General features: G+C 38.0%; 2 protein-coding genes and 3 pseudogenes across 2 annotated transcripts; all 5 read right to left on the bottom strand.

Annotated features, from left to right (window-relative positions):
- Positions 1 to 688: 688 nt before the first annotated feature.
- LOC106437190 lies at positions 689 to 5,116 on the bottom strand (annotated as a pseudogene).
- On the bottom strand, positions 3,744 to 6,474 carry LOC106426501 (annotated as a pseudogene).
- A 3,604-nt stretch (positions 6,475 to 10,078) lies between these two features.
- LOC125590262 lies at positions 10,079 to 17,211 on the bottom strand (annotated as a pseudogene).
- Positions 17,212 to 17,917: 706 nt separating this feature from the next.
- On the bottom strand, positions 17,918 to 19,645 carry LOC106426519. Its single transcript, XM_013867234.3, has one exon. It carries the CDS (start codon positions 19,059 to 19,061, stop codon positions 18,096 to 18,098), a length of 966 nt encoding a protein of 321 aa, XP_013722688.2. The 5' UTR covers positions 19,062 to 19,645; the 3' UTR covers positions 17,918 to 18,095.
- Positions 19,646 to 20,079: 434 nt separating this feature from the next.
- Positions 20,080 to 21,753, bottom strand: LOC106426467 (14 kDa zinc-binding protein). Its single transcript, XM_013867189.3, has 6 exons — positions 21,619 to 21,753; positions 21,441 to 21,545; positions 21,284 to 21,361; positions 20,980 to 21,127; positions 20,461 to 20,578; positions 20,080 to 20,370 (listed from the first exon to the last, which is right to left on the bottom strand). Exons 1-6 carry the CDS (start codon positions 21,651 to 21,653, stop codon positions 20,303 to 20,305), a joined length of 552 nt encoding a protein of 183 aa, XP_013722643.1. The 5' UTR covers positions 21,654 to 21,753; the 3' UTR covers positions 20,080 to 20,302.
- Positions 21,754 to 22,240: the final 487 nt, after the last annotated feature.

Here is a 22,240-nt window from a genome sequence, read left to right as displayed (position 1 = left end):
GATCTAAGAACAGGAGAAAACAATGTCCATGTATGTGTGTAGCTCTCTCTAGGGTTTTCAACGTGTCTCTCTTCATGTCCCTTCTTCTTCCTTTATAGTAAGCCGACCTCGTGATGTTCGTAACGGTTCCGAGATCTCCGACGACCTCGACGACTCTTCTTCGAGCTCGACAATTTTGCTATGGGTTTCAGCTCTCTAAGACCCATGTCTTTGATCGCGGCCCGTTAAGGTATTACCCAAAATTGGGTCCAACAGTATGCATCACTGAAGCTTTGTAGTACGTAACCATCTGAATTGGTTTAATGTCTCATAGTCTGATTTGATGTTATGTTTGAGAAATTCATGTTTTATTGACAAAAATATGTCTCGTAATCAGCCTAGTACTAAACTGATAAACTAGATGGATAAATTAGGCGGGTATAGGCTGTATAAAAATTACCCTCTTGATCAACGTTATACGGGCTTGTCTCTATATGTGGGTTATAAAGTGTTGAAACCAAGGTTTGGAGCATACCATGGAGAGTTTGATAAATGTAGTGAACTTAAAGTTTTTTTAGACTATGTAGAGGATCTCAACTTTATGAAATTGAGTATAGCTAGCTAGATAGTATCTAGTTTGCCTGTGATGTGACATGTGTTTCGTTCTGAGCTATTGGCGTATCATTCTTTCAGGTGTTTCGTCTCTATGCTCTAATTCACGTTACTTGAAAGTAAAATAATGTTTTATCCTACATTACGGGTATTCATAAAACTCATTGGCTATTTTGATTTACTTTCAACAACGTCAAGAAAAATAAATTAACCACGCTCTTTATTATACTGCCGCCTTAGACTTCTCCAGCAATTCATCGGCTGACGAAACTCCCTTGCCCGGTCTCCATTGGAAAAATAAGCCGTCCAGTCGTCAAGAACTTGTCTTAAATCTTTCATCTTATTATCCTGTCCAATGCAACAATTCCCATGCATTACACAAACTTTGATAATATCCCAGTTTCGTTGGCAGAAATTTCCGACATGTGTCGTGTCTAGAAACCTCATTTTGAGTCCGATTTTGTTGAGATATTTATTGCCTTTGATCTTGTTAATTACGTCCTGCTCGTTATTGCCGGGGTATCTTAGTCTGGACACATACCAATACTTGTAGAACTCGATTGTTCTGTGGTTCGCCACGACAAATTTGAATCCTCCATCGGCATAATTGCGGGTGTCGCTAGAATTTCCGTTGAAGCGGTCGCAAGCGATTTGAAAATCTACATCCGGAATTAATCGAGGAAATGGATCTCGAAGCCACACTGTATCCATGTCCTAAAGCAAATTTATACCGGAAGATATTATATAAGAAAACAATCATAAGGGTGGTATATTAAAAACCAAAGAAGCAACATAACCAAGTTAGTTTATAACCCGCTTTTGTTACTAAATAACCCAAAATATATCAAAAACGCATTTGATTAGGTTAGAGAGGTACCGTGAAGAGGAAGTTATATCCGAGCTTAAGCAAAGAACCCAAGAACTCGGTTCGGCGCCACATCATCTCGAGATAATCCCCCACCGTGAACAGCCTCTCGCCTGAGAAATCAATGCCGGTAGTCCTCAGCAAGAAACAACGGTGAGGAAAGACCTCCACGCAATGTGAGTAAGCTCTCTCGTCCAAACACACCACGAGCACGTGACGGAGCAACTTCTCTGTGCCATCACCGACTTGAAAGCCCTCGAGAAACACATCAAATGTTGAGTTTAGATCCGCATAAGCCTGATTCATCATCGTCACTATCACGGTCTTCTCCGCCGTCGATGCTTCCCTTAGAATTCTTTCCAAATTTTTACTATCTTCTGCCTCAAACTGTCCCTAATAATAATATTATATACACATCCAACTGTTACTATCTGACGACCCATTGAAAATGCTAAGTATGATCCATATTCTATACAAAACTTCTAAATTTGTATAATGCAGGCAACTCATTCGTAGGATAACTTCAAACATAAACATGAAACTAGGTTACTTACGACGTTATCAGCGATGGTAGAAGTTTGTATAATGCCAATGTGGCAACATATAACGTTAATCAGAACATGGTTTAGATAATATGGCAATCCATTAGAACATGAAATCAGGTTACTAACGTTATCATTGTTGTTCGAATTTTTTTTGGCTGACATCAGAGGCGGAACAAACGCATAAAGGCTGGAAGACTGCGGGAGCGGTAGAGGCTGTGGCTGAACAAGTGAAGCAAAATGATAGACAACTAGCGACAGGAAAAATATTAAAACAAATAGAAAAACAACCCATTTAAGCCCTCTACACCTCGCTTGAAGCTGCAGCGGTCTGTTTCATCGGCCTAGAGCTCGCCGCTATTTTCTTAGAGGTGATTATGTTTTAATGTCTATATAAATATAGTCATATAAGTTAAATCTACATCTCTCTCCCTCTCTTACATTGTTTATATGTATGCATTTCTGGACACATGCATCTGTGTTATCTAATAGCATGATTCGTATTGTCGTGTGTCAAATGTCACAACGTATATTCAATCCTGCATTGTTTGTTACGTTTGTGTCTCTATATGCATTAAAGATGTTAGAATAAATAGTCTAGTGAAAAAGATGCGTCTCTATATGTTCTCAAACTATTTTGGGGAAATTTCAATTGATGTATATTAATTTATGTGCCCAAGTGATTGCATCTTTGAAATAATCTTTTGTGACTTTAATGTGGCCTATAAAAGTAGATCAATGCCAATAATGCAATCAGAGTTAGATTAGTTGTTTTTTTCTATAAACGATGTCACGTATAAACGTACATGAGTAAAGGTCGCTTTAGTGCTAAATATTTTACAAAATCAATTCGTCATGCAGTTGTATATGCTTGATTCTAACTACGACTGGACTACCTTAACTTGTTTTTTTTTAAATAAGCTTTAGTAATCACGGTATTATTGTCCGAATCCAAATCCGAGAATTCGTTCCAATACATGACGTCGCAGAATCGGCATCACGTAACGGGTGGAGTTTGGGGATATGATGCACAGTTTTTTTTTTTTTTTTTTTTTTGACAACGAGCAACTATTATATTACTCAAATTTGAGGTGGTCTGGGTAACCAGATCGGAATATAACAACCAATAAAATATAACTCTCTATGGAAGGATCTAGTAGTCTTAGCTAAAAAATCATAAATATGGCTTTGAGCACGTGGAACATAAGTGATTTTGAAGTCCGGGAAGCATATATGCAGAGTCTCTATCTTCTCCAATTTCGTTACAAAGCATGACCAGACATGAGGCTCTTTTATCATGGTACAGTTTTCGGAGACATTTTCAATGTTCTCATCGTGATAATAAGACAAACCACCCAAACGACCAAAGGCATATAAGAGGGTATTTTTTGTTTATATTTTTCATATTAAGAATTTTTGTAGTATTTATATGTAGATATAATTTACAATTCTTTTGATAATAATAATAATATTTGTAAGAATTTTTACTCTTGTTTATAAAAAAGCGATTTACGCAGAAAATATAGAAAGATTCAGTAATTTGCGTGAAAAACAGGTGGCCCAAACGCTAGGCGCAACTCCTGCCAGCGGAAAAAGACTGTGATGCCCCTATAACTTCTTTCTTTAACATTACGAAGAGAAGTTGTATAATGATTATATGTTTATATTTGTGTAGTCTCTCTCTCTCTCTCTCTCTCATGCTATTCTTTATCTTTTAAACATTCTTGTTTATCTCTTCTTCTTTGCATGTCCAAATCTCAGTTTTTTTTTGTAAATTTCAAAAGAAAATTCAATACAATCCAATCCAAGAATGTTTGTTTTTCCTCAAGAGGTATTCGAGGTATGAAAACTAGTTTTTGCTACTAGGTCACATGCATAAAGAACATGTTAGTTTTGAGTGTGATTACACGGCGGCGCGTGCGTGGACTCGTCTTTGGAAGAAGTGGGTGGGCCATTTCTGTTTTCACATGCAAGGGTTGTTCCCAAGGAACAATCAAGGGTCGCTTGGGATCATGAACTTAGAACCCGCCGTCTCTTCCACCGCTCTCCATCAAAACTTTTAGGTATATGGTAAAACAAAGCTCCTTATATCATCTTTAAATCTATTTTGAACAAATACCTTATTTTGAAGAAAAAAAAAACAAATAATAAAAATATGAAAACTCAATTTTTATGATTAGAAACTAAAATATCAGTAGTTTTTAAATCAATAGATGGAAAAAAAAACATGCACTTTTAAAATGCGGGTCAAAATCTAGTTTTAGTTGAAAAAGAATAGAGAATCTCTATAATATATATTGTGTTTGTTCCAATGTATTCTTATACAATAATATTACTCGAAATTTTGAGTTAAAATATAAATCATTACTTATTTTCCTAATATAGAAAAATAGCAATTTTATTTTAGGAAAATAAATAAAATAGATTACAGTGGATTTACCTTTACATACTGTTACATTTTATTCATCTTTCTTCTCCTTTTAAAAGGAGTAATCGTTTGAAAAGATTAACAATGAGTGAATTTTGCTGTGCATGGTCAAGACGTGGTGATGTTTCCATAACAAGCTTTTATCGTCAGTTACCAATATATGAGCTGAAAGGCACATTCTTATTTTGAATATATTGAATGTTTTCGAGGAAATCCGGTGATGGACAATGATCTCTAAAATGCCATATGTATATGATTTCCAAGTATATGAGTAAAATCCAGCGATGGACATTGATCTTGTTTGCAATGTATCAATAATGTGCTATTCTTTTAGTGTATATATATATAAGTCTTACAGTGAGTATTGGGCTACTTCAGACTTTAGTTTAGTGCCAAGTCTCTGATGGATTAAGAACATATCAGGCTATGAATTAACCCGCCTTGCGTGTTTGTTTTGTATCTATGCATGCATCTTACGCTGAGGGCACAGACTCCTCGGTTTTCTTTTCTTCAACAGCTTTCTCTGCGTGCATCTGCTGATGCTACCTTCTCCACTGGTTTCTCTTCCTTCTCCTCCTCCGTGTTCTTCTCTTCCACTGTTAACTTCTCAAGAAGACCAGCAGTATCAGAAGCCTCTTTAGTCTCTTCTTTCTCTTCTTCAAATTCAGCAACTTCCTTGAACTTTTCCATAAATGCTTTGCAGTCTGATAAAGGTATTGTAAACAAGAATTGGTTATTTTATACAACTCTATCAATGACTCATCAACAAGGTAGAAAGCTTTTCAGAAACACAAACAATATATCACAAGAAACAGTTTCTAATACTAGACGTCTACACCAGCTCAATCCCAAGCTACACTGAGCTAAGCAAATATAAACACTAGAGCTTTCGACTGCTATTCGTTTATGCAGATCATACACTTGAAACCTACACAAATGTCCAGATACCTCTGGTTGAATTTGCCAGTGAGCTCAGCAATTTTGAGTGCAAGGTGGTTCCCATGTGAGCTAAGCAACTCTCTTTCTTTCTTGCTCCAGAAGAGAGCACACACTTGGGATCCGGCGTGAACAGAGTTCAAGCAAGCTCCGGTGTGAGTGTTCCAGAACTTGATCGACCCATCTCCTCCACCACCACCAGTTGCAAGTAAACTCGATTGGAAGGGGCACCAAGCAAGAGCTTTCACGGCGTATGTATGTTCCTCAAGCCGGTGCAACCATTGCGTGGTGGTGGTTGATGATCTAGCAGCATCCCACACGTGTACAACATTGTCGCTGCCACCACTAGCTAGCTGCTTTCCAGAAGCTGACCACTTGAGCCCACAAACCTCTCCAGAGTGACCTCTGTAAGTCGCCACAACAGGCCTGATCCTGACATCGGAGTTGACAATCTTGCCGTCCATGCCTCCAGTTGTGAGGAGGATGTTGTTGTTCCACGCAAGTGATCCTACCCTTGAAAGTTTTGATCTTGGTGTTGGAGGAAGAATCCCAGAGCTGGACTTGAGAGTTGTTGAGGCCAAGTGCAAGGTAGGAAGCATCAGGCGACCAGATTATGCTTGTGATGGGTCCTTTGGCTTCCTCAATGGTCACGAGCTCAGATACAGAGCATCCCAGAGGTAAAGAGTGTGGCCCAGGGCAATGGCTAAGACGTTGTGAGAACCCCAGTCAAGCAAGTTTAGGCAGAAGTCATCAAGAATTCCAGGAGCGTCCAACTCTTTCCGACAAGAAAGGTGAAGGGGAGGAGGAGGAGAAGAGTAATGATGGAGAGGAGGAGGTTTGTTCCTGAAGGGGAGAATACGGGTGCGGTTGAGATTCAGAGCTTCCGCCAAACCTTTCCTGTAAGCGTCTTTGGAGGCTGAAATCAACACCGCCGCTTCTTCTGCTTTTTTGCCGCCGGCGGCTTCGGTGATGACATGATGAGCAAAGTCGAAGTCCATTGCTGATCTGTTCGGTATGAATCTGTCCAGTTGCGCATCTTCATACCTATCATTATCAACAAACCAAACACACACACACTGATAATATACGAGGAAGAAACTGATTAACAACAATCAAAAACTTTCAAATCTAAAACCTAGATTACCAATTCTCTAACAACCCTAAAACTAATATTAGATGAAGCGAGCGAGCAAAGGAGAAGCTAAAGCGAAAGCGAGCAAGGGAGAAGCAAATTCGAAAGCGAAATCGAAAGCGAGGGAGAAGTGTAAGTTTAGCAAGGGAGAAGCGAGCGATTATTTTACATATATAAATAAAACCACATCAACCGTTTTTTTTTTTTTTTGTCAACATATACACATCAACAGTCTTATAAAACAAACTCACAAATATAATATTCTCTACATATATAAATTTAACTTTACTATTAGAGTTAAAGTAATATTTCGATTACAGGAAATAACAAATAAAATTTAGTTATAACTAAAAAATACTTCTCATGTTTTTTTCTAAAACCTAATATTACAGAAAAAAATAAACAAATTTTATTAAATATCTTGATAAATTTATTTAAAAAATCTTATCATTCTTGTTTTTCAAAAAAAAGAAAAAGTACAAACCAAAATATCATTATTTTAACTTTTATTTGCAGTGTTTGTTTTAAAATAATTTTATTAAATAAGCTTATTTATGTTTTGATAGTATACTATAAATTTTTCAAAATAAACATTTTACCATTTATCATATTTTTTCTTTTTATTAATTTTAAAACCAAAAACCAAAAACCAAAATCTAAAACAACAATTCATTTTTTTCCAAAAAAACTAGAATCTACTGGAAAATCAAAAAAACAAAATTTTAAAACTAAAATCCAAAAACCAGAAACCAAACTCTAAAAACTAGAGTATACAATTGCATGTTAATATTGTATATATATCAATACTATTAAATTAAAATGTTGATATTAGATTAGTCCAACAACTATTTTTCCACAAAAATAAACCCTATATTTTGTAACTGAATCTAAATATGTATTTTGTAACCACCTTTTAATTCCATAATGACCAGGGCCTATTAAAAAAAACAAATATTTTATAACTGCTATCTCTTGGAGTACATATACAAAAGCTGTGAGAAAACCGGTGGACTTCCATTTCTTCCTTTGATGCAAGTAGGAGCAGAGCAACCCAATCGATTTGGTGATGCCCCATGTAAATTCGTTTCAAAGACCAGACAAAATAACAAGAGCATAAACATCATACCAATGGAAGTATTAAAAAATAAAATGAAAAAATAATTTAAAATAGACATAGTAGGAAAAACAACTTATTTTATTATTTTAAAAATGTTAGGATTTTTTATGCTAAAACCCCTCACTTATGTTTCATTTGGGTAGAAACCCCTCAATTATTAATTCAATGTATAAACCCCCAAGGTCACACTTTTTTTAATGTAAAAACTCCTCCTGTTAGTTATGCCGTTAAAGCAAAACGATGTGTTTTGAGAATTTTGTAAACTACATGATTTCTTAATAACAACAACACAGCATTTATTTAGACATCACATAGGTGAGTTTCAAAAAAAAAAAAAAAAAAAAAAAAAAAAAAAAGACATCACATAGGTTAAGCTTATGACTTATGCTCTCTCTAAACCCCAAGTGTTTCTTAGGGGGGTGTATTGAAATTATGATTTTAAAAGATTTGGGAGTTGTTTTAAAATCCTATGTTATTCGATTAAGGATTTTTAAAATTCTTTTCAAATCACCTGTTATTGAATATGAAATTTATGTAAAATCATTGCAAACACTTACAAATCTCTTGTTATTCAATCAACCATTTACAAAATTTAAATCAAATCCAGTGTTATTGAAACATAAACTAATAAAAAGTTATGAGTGTGATTTTGGGATACTTTGAATTCATTCTAGTTAAAAAGTGTAGTTGTAAAACTCCTACCTCTACATGTGTTATTTGGAGAGACTTCGGAATAAAAATTAAAGATGAACAAAGAAAGTAGACAACTGACGGCAGGCTTGTCTCTTTCATTGGCAGGTACAAAATTTTAATTTCAATCCAAACCCAGAAATTCGTGACAAAAAAAAAAAAATCCAAACCCAGAAAACCTCTGATCACTTCATCCATGGAGATCATCTCAAACCCCATAAAGCTTCTTCCTTTATTGATCATCACTATTCTGTTCATTATCTTCTTCCTCTGCTTTTCTCCCGCCATGGTTGCTGATGAGACCTAAGATGCCTAAGAGGAATCCAGACCTCTCTTACCGACCCTCAGGAAGTTCTAAAATCATGAAACTTCGCAAACATAACTCTCGGGTTCCTCTGAAACTTCGGCGGCGCGTCTTGTTGGAACAATCAAGAGAACATAGTCATCAATCTCGAGCTTCGAGACATGGGTTTATCTGGTCGGATCCCAGAGTCTCTTCAGTACTGTGATAGCTTACAGAAGCTCGATCCATCTAGCAATCGATTGTCTGGTAACATCCCTCCAAGCTATGTACTTGGTAACCGTTTTTGATGTCTTTTGATCTGTTGAATAATGAACTGAACGGTGAGATTCCTCCTAGATTAGCTGAGTGTAGGCTCGTGAACTCTTGGTTCTGTCTGAGAATCGGTTATTGCAGCTGGTGTGTTTGGTGGTAATACCATACGAGAAAAAGAAGTAGTTAAAACGAAGGAGTTAGTAGCTTAGCGCAGAGACTTAGAAGCCATATGCTAGCGCAAGTCTCTTTGTTTCAGAAGCCTTTGGTTAAGGTTAAGCTTGGGGACTTGATGGCTGCAACTAATAGTTTCAGCTCTGAGAACATTATCGTTACAACTAGAACAGGAACAAGGTATACGGCGATTCTTCCTGATGGCTCAGCACTTGGGGTGAAGCACTTGAGTGAGTGTAAGCTTGGGGAGAAGGAGTTTCGGTACGAGATGAATCAGTTGTGGGAGCTGCATCACCTAAGTTAGCGCCACTTCTTGGTGACTGTGTTGTGGAAGAAGAGAAGCTTCTTGTTTAGTATTTTAATTACACGTAATTAAAATCTTGTAATATAATTCATGTAATATTTATGAGTAACGAGGTTGATTACTGTGGAAAAAACAAATGCATTGATAGAAAGACTCGTAGCAAATCATCTGAATAACTCCGAACTGTTTAGAAAATAGTTTACCAAATCATCTATAGATTTTATTTTAGTTTTTAAACTTTAACCAAAATCACTTATATAATTTCAAAACTCACCTAAATCCCATCAGAATTAAAACACCCCACAACTACTCAAAATCCTCAGTCCAATACACCCCCCTTAAAGTTTTCAAGTTATCGTGAGAAAGAGACGAGGAATCGGGGGCGGCATTTTGAAATTTGAAAACTACTTTTCCGTTGCACAAACAAAAACTCGTTTTCCATTGCACAAACAAAAAAAGAAAACTCGTCCTCCTCTTTTCTCTTTCGATTTCAATTTCACTCCACAATTGACTCCCGATCCAGATTGGTGAGAGCGGTGGACTACACCGCGACATTCGCCGCCAACAGACACCGTCAAGGTGTGGTACTCGACGAGGCAGCCGCACGTCTCGGTGCGTTTGAACATCCAGTTCAGAGATTGCCATCGGGTTCTCGGGTGCCTGGATCGTTGATTGGGGGAAATTACACTTCGTGGAGGCCTGTTCGTGGTAACGGGAGTGGTCACAGGGGGCCCCGTGGTCACAGTCCGATGGAACCTATGTCTCGGCCTAGGCCTAGGCGTGGAGGAAAAGCTGGTGCTTCACGAAGTCTCTTGCCTTCTTGGTGGCCGAGGGGGAATCTAAGTGACATAACGCATATCATGCGGGTATATTGACCAACCTCTTCTTCTGGTTTATTAATCAGTTTCCGTACTATGATTTTGTAGAGGATCAGTAGAAAAGGGTACATAATACTTCTACAGATTTTTGCTGAGTCTTTAGTTTACTCGTTGTGTGTGTCTCTGAATTGGTTTGTGTCTGAATATCCATTGAATCAGAAAGCCAGAGGCTTTGGTGTGTGTTCGTTCTGCTGGTCTCTGATATGGGTTTTGCTGGTTTATCAATTGACCAACCTCTTCTTCTGGTTTATCTGTTTGTCTTTTTCAGGCAGTTGAGACTTCAACAACTGGTGTTCTCCAAACTCCAGTAGCATCGGCATTGGCAGAGCACAGTTCCGTAATGGTGACTCCTGCTCCTGCTGTGGGATTGAAGCGTAGTGGCCCAGCGTCAACTGCTAGCCTCCGTAAGAGGGTACGTGACTACATCAACAAGGAGATTGCAGCGGGCGAGGAAGAAGGAGCAGGGTTCATAACACCCCAGAAAATGCTACTCAATTCTATTGAGATGGTGGAGAAGCTTGTGACATCAGAGCTTCACAGAATGCAGAGCACAAGAGAAAGGGAAGAGAGGGAGACAGTTGTGAAGCACTTAGTTTCACTAAAGTGATCATAACAGGAGAACATTTTGACTACTATTATAGGTTTTATGTTTTGTGAAAAAATGTAGAGTTTATAGATGTATCTCAATAACTCATTGATAAGGCCGAGAACAATACATCTTCATTGGTGGAGATGAGGTAACTGAATCAATAATAGCATAGGAATTTGGAAGTTTACTGTCTTTCTGTTTAGTTTTTTTTTTTCGTTTCTTGTTCAATAAGTCAGGGTTTAGGGTTTCACACACTGGATAGAGTTTCATTGAAATTTGATGAATAATATGAGAATTACTATGTAATCACGCCAAACAAGTAATCGAGCCGTGTCCTATCAGCTTTATCAATCTCATCAAGCTTCAAGAGATTGTTTTGCTTCCCGTGAACAAGATCTTGAGCTTCTATAAATCGGAGCCGTGCAGAAGAAGAAAGAGAACATGCCTGGATGCTTTGTATCTGAATGTCTTTTCCACGTTGCCTTTGTCTGCAGCAGCAGCATGTTGACGCTCTTCCAGCTGAAGTATAAGCTGCATTGACCTCATCAATAGTCGTGTAACGGGTCATATTGGGTCTCAAATTGGCAAATAGATCCTGCGTTGAGACAGAAGTTGACACATTAACTTGTTACAGATATGCGGAACCTAAGTGAAAACTGAATAAACAAATATTTTAAGAACTAACCTACAAGTCAAATTCAATGTCCAGAGGAAGATGACCCTTGCTCAGTATGTATCTCTGGAAATGTATCAAAAAATTGATCAAGCGTTTTCTTTGAAGAACCTTATATGATGTTGAAGTTAACGGACCAAATGTACCATTTCTAATGATGTTGTTTCTTATATGAACTTCGACGCGTCAGTAAAGCCTGAAATAACCGTTCTGTTGAAAATGGTTTGGATGACCATGCCTATAGGTTTGGGTTCTATGATGTATCAAATCAGAAGAGTGTACGGAGTTGCTGTCGTATCATAAAATATGACGCTTAGTGTCCTTTGTTGCTTGGTTATGTCGGCTCGTGAATGATATGTGTACATGCTTCGCTTAAATTTATCTGTAGCTTTTCCTGGGCGTATTCATGTCACATTTTCTTTAAAGGTATTGCATATTGTCTGCGGCTTAGTATCATGTCTGTTTTTTATGTAACGTGATACTTTGTTTTCACTTGAAGGTACTGGAGGAGATAAGGGTTGGGCTTGAGTTGAATGAATATGGGGCACAACAGAAGCGTCTGACCCATTTGAGATTCTTAGGGGAGGTGTACAACTACGAGCACATAGATTCGTCTGTGATATTCGAGACGCTTTACTTAACTCTTTCGTATGGTCATGGTACTTCAGGGTAAGTGAGCCTCGGACTATTTCAGAGTTCAACCCTTTGGCAAGTTCTAAAGGCATGTATTTGTGGTTTGGCATTTGAAAAATTACATCATTAGTGTCTCTTCTAGTGCTTAGTTTCTTCTATACATTCTTCACTGACTGTTGTAATATTCAGTCTTGCTTCTATTTTACTGATTGACTGTTGTATATACTTCTATGATATTAGCAAGAGGTATTGGATCCGCCCGAAGATTTTTTCAGTGTCAGGATGGTTATCATTCTTCTGGAAACATGTGGACACTACTTTGATCGAGGTTCTTCAAGCTCTCATCTGGATCGAGGTTCTTCAAGCTCTCATTTACACCACCATCATGTCTTTCTTTCCTTTTTTTGTTTGTGTGTGTAAATCTACTCTGTTTTTAAGTATCACAACTCGGTTTGAAGGGTATATATGTGTGTCAATCAATCAATTCCACTGAAATTATTAGGCAGAAACAAAAGAAGAAATAGGTGAAGAGATGTATGACTAACAGGAGAAAGAAGAAAGAAAGGTGAGACGCCATGAATAGACTGATTGAGCCAAGCCGTTTACCTAAACAGAGTATAACAGAGCTAATGCAATTTTCTCTTCTTAAACCGGTTTACTCCGGTTAACAGATTGAATCTCATCATGATGAGATGAAACTATATAAAAACATATACAATTTCCATTATTAAGAGAGATTCTCCAAATGAAATCTGTCATTTTGGGAAATATTGAAAACCAAGTCTATGAATCAAAAGAGACAAAATTTCATGTAGATTAGGATAATTTGTTTATGAACAATTTCTATTTTAATTAAAAGAAACAATTTTTTTTTCTCGCTGATCTTTCAACTTTTATATGTTTTTATGTCTTTATAAAATTAGAAAAGGAAAGAAACCATAACCAAATCTATAGTTAATTAAATTAGATAAGTCTTGAGAGTGCATGTAAATAATCCAACAAAAGAAGATAAAATCCTATTCTGATACGTATATACAACCCCCTTACACTACCAATACACCAACACTGTTGTGATATGAAGCTTACCTTTCAAATCTTGTATGCTCTATTTTCATTATTTAGAAAAACAGAATTTTAACAAGTTTCACATACTCTTTCTCAAATGCTTAGATAAAGACCTTCCAAACAGATTAGATCTGGACTGAATCTGTTTTACACAGACAAGGAAGGGAGAAAACCTGCAAGCATCCAGCAACTAATTACATTTACCTTTGATTACACTACTAAGATCACTTTCTGATACATTTTGACAAAGATATCTGTCGGTTTAATACTTTAATTAACCAATGATTGTACAATTTTGTAACAAAAGCATAAGAAAACAAGGCTGATAATATAATTCACATTTTGTAACGCTTCTTCAAATTAAAAGGTGAGTCCAGTCTTGACAATAAGATCAAGAAAGCTCAATAGATTTCTCATATTTGGCCTCTCGTTAGGATTCTCCCTCACAGCAAGCTCAGCCAACTCAGCCAACTTAAGCAACGGCTCAACATTTCTAGGCAAACCAATGTTCCTATCGATGATCGCGGCAGCTTTACCTTTCCTGATCAAAGGAACAGCCCATTCCACGACCCCGGGAGGATCACTTAGCATCTCAAGAAGAAGAACACCAAAGTCATAAACATCACCTTCTCTATCACTCTTGCTTGAGTCTCTTTCACTCGAGCTAACCAATCCAAAATCAGCAATTCTTGCACACATTTCGCCGTCCAACAAGATGTTAGACATCTTCACATCTGTATGAAACACCGGAGGATCCACCTCGTTGTGTAAGTAATCAAGCCCTCTTGCAGCTTGCAACATAATCTTCAACCTCAGAAAGGTCTCCATGGAGATGATCATGGAGCGTACCGTGCGGCATGTACTCATAAACCAGAAGCCGTTCACCCATCTCCGAGCAGTATCCTAAAAGATTTACAATGTTGTTATGTCTTATCTTGCAAATAACCTCTAACTCTGACTCAAAGTCTCGGTTATTAGAATGTATAATGGTTGCAGCATTGGCTCTTTTGACCGCGACTTGAACCCCATCAGACAAGACAGCTTTGTAGACAAACCCGAAGCTACCTCTCCCCAGCTCGTTAAACTCCTTAAACCAATGAGTCGTGTCTTTCAGCTCCGAGAGACGGAAGATCTTGGTCTCCCCTAGGGAGACGGCGCTCAGGAGAAGCCCCGTCTGAGGAACATGATCAGGATCAGCTTCGACAGAGTTCTTGTCGAAACAAAAGCAACAAGTCATCTTACTCCTCTCTTCATCATCTCTTTTACTGCCTTTAGTCATCTTCGGAATGAAAGATAGACCAACCAACATAACCAAGAACCCCAAAACAGAGCATCCAATGATGATCACAAGCCTCCGCACCTCTCTCTGCTCGTGCTTACGCGATTTCTCGGCAGGGATCTTGCACACACCGTAGCAAGAACTGTTCTGACACAACGAGCAAGGAGTGCAGACCCTGTCGGCGTTAGGGTTACAACCACTCGAAGGGAAGTAGCCTTCCAAACAATCAACCCCGCAGCGTAAGCAAATGTTTAGGTCATGAAACGAGCACAAGCTTGTTAACTCAGACTCTTTTAAGATACTTACGTTGAAAGCAAACCATCCATCACCACAGTTACCACGAGGGGAACACACCCCTGGGCTGCATAGCTCCAGAGGAGGACTATAATCCGGTTTAGTGAAATCATGAACTCTCCAGCAATCAAGAACCAAATCAAGCTCTCTAATACCACAAGTGGTTGAATCTGAAGACGAGATCGCTACAAAACCTGAAGTATTAGGAGCTGAAGAGGAAGAATTCACGTTTCTTCCCCAACACGCAACCCCGTGATCATCCTCTCTGATACTACAGTAATGATCAGCACTAGCTGAAAGAGAAATAAACCGGACCCGGTTTGGTACCTCCCCAAACTCTGTCTCATCTCCAAAGCATTGAAGCTGACCTGACTCTTTAGAGACCCCACAAACCGAGTTCCTTTTGGAAGCTAAAACCTCGAACCCTTCTCCCTTGTCGGAGAGACCCAAACCGTTTGACTTTGGTCCCCAACAAACCAACTCTCCATCTTTAGTAACACCACAAGTAAACCCATCTCTAGACACAACCTTCTGAATCATGAGAGTGTCTATATAAGGATTATGAAAGGACGAGTTCCAGAGAACACCAGATGTGTCGTTATACTCCCAGCAATGAACGGGACCGTAGTCAGGACCTGAGTAGTACAACCCACTTATAGCACAGGCATGGTTGTTACCGGAAGCGATACTCGAGTAAGAGTTGTACTGAAAAGCTATATTAGCCGGAAAACCGGACTGACATAAACGATAAAATAAAAGCGATGTTAAGGAAAAGACGAATGTAAAAAACAAATACAAGAACGATAAGAAATCGTATTCGCAAAGAGACATGGAGTCGAGATATGATCTCTTTCTTTAACTCAAAATATTCGCTCCGTTAGTGAGACGGGACTGTACGAATATAGAGTCTCAGGATACAACCATGGCAGACGAATCACGCCTCACTTGTGATCGCCCTATCGAACTATAAACTCTACGAAACACTCTCGTATTTATGACTTACGCTAAGGGATTTTTTCTGTTGGTTTCGATGTGAAAAAAACTTAAGAAATGAAGGAAGAGGAGAGACGATATTTAAAAAGACAGAGAAGACCCACTTCCCGCAACAGCTGCTGCACGTGGGCGAGAATCTCGCGGAGATCGAGGGAAGTTGAATTCCGAAACTTCTTCCTCAAGACTCTCTCTTATATCGTTTAAAACTTTCGAGAGGATAAAATGCATGACGTTTTTATTTTCTAGACAAACTACTTGTCGTTTTAAATAAAATTGCATGCTGTTTTTTCCCGAAATAAATGGCAAAACGTTGAGCTTAACTTGGTCCAAAAAGAATATTCTTATTAGGCCGGAGACCCTCCACCAGGACCCAAGCCCACGCCGACTGAACGGCGCGGCGGCGCGCGCGTGGGAAGCCTTTCTCTCTCACCAAGCCGTTTACACCCATGTAGCACATGAGCATATTTATACTGCTTGAAAATTAGTCACACAAGCGATGTGGGACTCTACTACTTCTCCTTCATTTAACGAAGAGGCCTCTGAATGGGCCATTTATATTCACACATTTTTCAATCAATTTGGAAGCCCATTGGCTTTAATTAAATTGATCCAACAATCCCCCACATGAATAGAAATGACTCTAAACATATGCAGACTAAATGTAGACTCGATAGACTCTAAAAAACTATACGTATTATAATTCTGACTAGATTAAACAGACTTATCGAGAGTGTTTACGAAAAATTCACTGTGTTTGAGTTGGTGGTATTTTTAAGCCTTGAACCACTCATAGTTAATATCTGTCGGTTTTACTGTACCAGAAGGTGAACATGATGTCTTGAACCAACCGGTGTTTTGTGTAGACCGAGACAACATGCATAAGACAACTTCATTTTTTCGTAGAACTTAGTTCCCTATTGTGTTCATTGTGGCCCTGAACTATTCCTGGTTTTCATGAGTAAACTTAGAAAATATAGCCTTGCATTCATTCTCATAGAAACGGCCCCATTTCACACTCATTAGGTGATTGACCATGAAAAGTATTGAGTAATACTCCGCTTTGGAAGCTATGGAATCATTAAAAGCTTATGCTTATCCTTCTCAGATTTGTTAGCACTTTTATCATCTTAAGAACTGGGAAGAGACTACTTTGTCTCAAGTGCTTTGGTTAGATTCAGTTTGATTTTGTTTTCCCTTTGAACCTACGTCTTGTGATCTCCAGTCATGATAGGTAGGGCTGCAATCAAGCATCTTCATTCGTTATAGGCTTTAAACTCATTCCTTTTGATGATTTAGCAACAACATCTCGTGACAAATCTTTTGTAAATGGATCCGCTAGGTTGTCAGCCGATTTGATGTAGTTTATTGTGATTACACCAGTTGAGATAAGTTGTCTAATTAATTATATACATAAATAATAGATAAAAATTAGTTTTATATATAACATTCATCCCGCGGAATCGCGCGAGTTACAACTTAAACGTGTTGGACGTTGGCCCAACATCATTCAAGTTGGCCTAGTCCGAAGACCAATCAAAATCATTTAGGCGTCATATCGACCCATAAAAAGAGAAACCCACATTTTTGCAAGTTCGTTCATAAAGCCTTTATAATCTTGGGATTAGACAACGGATAGTGTCAGCATACTAGGGTTGGACATCACCGATTGTAGTTGCTTCACTAACCACCAACTACAAACAAAAAAAAACTTGGATATTTTAACGTGATACGTCTTCGCAATGTGCTGTTACGATGACCTATGAATCAACTGATCAACTTCTTAGAGTTAGGAGAATCAGCATATAATTAAAGAGAGTTCGGTTGACGACTCATTCACAATTCGGTTGATGACATGTTATTCTCTATATACTCTTCTGCTCCATGTACCTTTGTACCGAGCCCCTCTCTTTCTCTCATTTTTTTTTTGTTGATTGAAATACCCGTCAGCTAAAAGATATTTATCAAAAGTTGCTCCTACGAACTAAACTTTAGTGTGGGTCAATAGTCTGTTGATGAAAGCTATCTACAACTAAAGCCAGCTAGTTCCTCCAATAATGGTCAACTTAGGCATCTACAAACCAATATTTTCATCATTTCCAAACAATCTCCCATAAGATAAAACTAAATTTTCACAGATAACAAGGTTGTAGAATAAAATCAAATAAAGTGACAAACTCAAAATCCTTTCAAATCATAGATTAATCAAATCAAAACACTACCAAAAGAGTGTTCACGTCTATACATACACATTAGATAACAACTATTATTCAAATACCACTGCCTCTTCTTCTCCAATCTTACATTACCTCAATATAGTATACAGAGAGAAAGACAGAGAAGAACTAGTACCATCATGATCTCACATGTCTAAATTCTCCAACTGAATGTTGCTCTTAAGAGGCACATAATCTCCAAGATACCCACCAAGATGATCATACAAAGCCGTCTTATCAATAGTCTGATGATGATAACTCTTGCAAACGTAATAAAACACACTCTGAACCAACAAACCCACCAAATTCACCATCACAAGAACACCAACAAGCAACCCACCAACAAGGGTCCTAGTCAAAGTCCCAAACTTTCCTCCTCCATGAACCACAATCGATCCAAAAGTACCTCCAATTAATGCACAGAGAAAAAGGTAAACAAAGACCAACCCCATAGCCATCTTAGTCTTCCCCTTAAGAAGCTCATAAGCTTTTCTCATGGCAGAAAGTCCATAAACAGGCTCAAGAACAGAGATCACACTACCTAGATGCCATAGGGCAGTGAAATAGACATGAACAACAAAGTAAAGAACAGAGATTATAACTCCAGCGATGACCGCTAAGCCTACACTGTTCATATCGAGAGCTATGAATAGTATCACTAGGAAAACAAAGAAGACAGCGTTGTAAGCGAACATCAAGAGTGCAACCCAAAGAAAAGTGATCAAGAGGCGTTTAAAGACTTTGGGGATGGCGGAGATGGTGGAGGAGAAGGAGACTGTTTTGCCGGTGTAGAGAGAAGCAACGGTGAAGACTACGGCGGCGGTTGAGAGGAGAGAGAAGGCGAAGAGGAAGATGAGGTAGCTGAACTCGAAGATGAGGAGCACGGTCCAGTCGTGGCGGGAGCGATCGGAGTTAGGTGGGTCGGAGGAGGCGAGCTTGGAGAGAATGGGCTGAGTGAAGAGGGAGTGAGCGAGGATGGCGAAGGAGAGAGGGAAGATGAGGGAGAGGGTGATGAGGTAGAAGGTTCTTGGAGATCGTTTCTTGATTGAGATGGATTCTTCAACTAGTTGAGGGATCGTCAAGAACTGGAGTTCTTCTGGCTGCAGATCCATGCCTTGTTTCTTCTGTGAGAATTCTGAAAGGAAGATGAGATTTGTTTCTGAATGCCCCCAAGAGGATGAATATTGAAGACGAAGACTTTTGGTGGAAACTTCAACCAAACTATTATTATCATGTTTGTGTGTTTCTTTGACCCGTTTGACCAATTTTTTTTTTTCTTTAATAGAATTATTCTTTGCTTAATACTCCATGTAAAGTCTTCTTCTATGGGCAGACTTCTTCTTTTTTTCTTGCATGATGATGGGACGCAATCCAGGAAGTAAGACTTTCCATCTTCTCCTATTTTTTAGCAAGACTTTTTATTTGAACAATCGCTTTTTGTTTTTTCTTTGGTTAATAGTGAAAATTCCGGACCTTTTAAGTCTTTTGACACCTCTAGCATAGATTGGTTGACAATATAGGAAACATGATTTAACTCTTTAAATTGCAAGATCATTAAAAAGCAAATTGTGTTCTTAAGCCAATTAACAGACTAAAAGCATGGATGAGAGGTAGAAAACATGTGGTTTTCTTGTCAATCTTTCTCATATCGTTGCTTTTCAGATCATAACCGAGAACATGAAAGGGAGAAAAGCAAATCATGTGGTATCAATAAAACCATGCCATTATAACTTTACCTTAAAATAAATGTTATTGACCAAATGGAGCTGATAAAGGTTGCAAAACCTAAGTCTTCCACCATTCATTGTTCTCGTCATTTTCCAAACCTCATAAATCCACCGTACCCTTATGCATTTAATATTAAATATTACTTTTAAATCTATGTGAAAATTCTAAAAAACTAATTCTACTAGAAACATAGGTATATAGTAATTGTTAACTACTTTTCTTTTAATTTTAAAAGAATTTTCGTATATAAAAAATAATATTTAATCATAAATGAATAAAAATAAAGTAAACAAATTCTATAAATGTAAAATGATATTAATCCAATAGTACAATTAGTTTCTATATATCTTTTTACACTTAGAATTATTACCATTAATTAATTAATAATGCATGAAATATATCTTTACCAAAACAAAATAACTTTCTTATAAATTCATTTTTTTAGGAACGGATAGTTTATTTTACCAAATGATAGGTAACAACTAGTAAATCAGAGACGAGAAAAGGATTACAATTAACAGAATTTGAACAGCTAGAACAGTAACTGATTTTGCCCAAAGAAAAAGAACAGTCATTGATGAGCTCGCTGATTGTACATGATTTGGTTTGGCATGAATCTCTCTTCCTAACCAGGTGGCCACTTCATCTGTCGGCCCCCAAGGACGTGGAGATGAAGATGGTAAACGGATTGGCCTTGATGAGAGGAAGTTAAGTGAGTTAAGTGTATGATAATGATGATGAATACAAATTAGGATGATATTTGGTTGGATGGAAAAGACTTACATCCTTCAGCACCGTTGTTTATAACCACACGGAACCCATCCACAATGCCTTCTTTCTCAGCAACAATCTTTGATGCGTGCAGAAGTTGACCTAGAACTTCTATGTGTCTTGGCTCAGCCTGCAAGAGTGTTTCACAGGAAGACAATGTTCAGGTAAGATATTAATCTATTCCTCCAAAAGAAAAACTTAACTCTTCTTTCCACAAAGACTATTTCCTCTAATTACAAGATTATGAATGATCAGAAACACAGGACATAACCCACAATGCTGCTAGTCATTACTCGTTACGAAACAACATAACAATTGGCCACAAGATGAGACTCTGTGACATGTGGACTGTAAAACCTATTCGATTGTGATGGAAACACACACAAGGACCTATTTGTTTTCCGCAATTGCTTTCGAATGTGCAACCCCGAGAAAGACCAACATGGTTTCTTTCTTTAAAACTAGAATGTGAATCTCTATTTCAACCTTACTAGAGAGGCAGATTGAATGCTAAATTTAAAAATTGGTCACCTTGCCAAGCGTGGTCAAGCCATCTCTCAACTTAGGGATGACCAAAACATGAACAGGAGCCTGTGGGTTTATGTCTCTGAATGCCAAAACATTCTCATCTTCATAGACAATGTCTGATGGAATCTCTTTCGCTATGATCTTGTCAAATCTAAAAACAAGAGCATAAGAATCATTTCTAAACCCATCACCAACATAACAAACTAGGTCAGATGTCTGAAAGATTAGGCTCATTTGTATCAAAACACAAAAACATGGATTGTTCTGTAATCAGTTATTGAACTACAATCCTTCAGACAAAGCGTACATGGTCGGGGCTCCGGTGTCAGAAGCAGCTTTCGCGGCGGCCTCTTCATTGTGTGCGGCACGAGTAGAAGAGATGGATCTGCCGAGCGATATAAACCAAAATAAACGAGGAACTCAAAATTATCCACATATACAAAAACGAACTGATTGATTTTGACCTTGGAGAAGCAATACGAGGAAGAACCCGAATAATCTCTCCGGCAGAGAAGATTCTTGAATTCGCTCGAACAGACTGAGCAATCCTCCCCACCGTAGGGAGGTTCCTGAACACGATACACACATTAGCAAATCAATTCAACAACCAGCTCAATTATATCTGTAGTTGACCAGTTTTACCGGAGCAGCATCATAGAGGAGGAAGTGACAGCCATTCAAGAAGCTCTGCTTCGGCAACCATTTCGATCGACTTCGTAGCGAGTCTTTGTACAGACCTCATCGTAGCGAATCCTGATAGAAACGACGTCGTAATGAATCTTTATATTTTGTTCACATAATATTATTTAGAGAAAATGAGTAGGATAACGCTAAAAAAAGTTTTTTTCACAAATATAGGTTCTAAAAATAAAAATGACCAAAATAGCACTTAATGTTTTATCAAAAGAGATAAATATACATTTATACCCCAATGGTAAATTAATTTAGACATTATGATTTAGAGTTAAGTGGTGGAGTTTAGGATTTAGGGTTTATGGTTTAGGGTTTAGAGTTTAGGGTTTATAGTTTAGGGGTGGGGTTTAGGATTTAGGGTTTAGAGTTAAGGAGTGGGGTTTAAGATTTAGGGTTTAGGGTTTAGAGTTTAGATGTGGGGTTTAGGTTTAGGGTTTATAGTTAAGGGGTGGGGTTTAGGATTTAGGGTTTAGGGTTTAGGGTTTAGGTTTTAGGGTTTAGGTTTTAGGGTTTAGGATTTAGAGTTTAGGGTTTAGAGTTTAGGGTGGGGTTTAGGGTTTAGGGTTTAGAG

The sequence above is a fragment of the Brassica napus genome, chromosome C7, assembly GCF_020379485.1.
Source record: "Brassica napus cultivar Da-Ae chromosome C7, Da-Ae, whole genome shotgun sequence".
Lineage (NCBI taxonomy): Eukaryota > Viridiplantae > Streptophyta > Magnoliopsida > Brassicales > Brassicaceae > Brassica > Brassica napus.
This window is presented reverse-complemented; position numbering and strand designations above follow the sequence as displayed.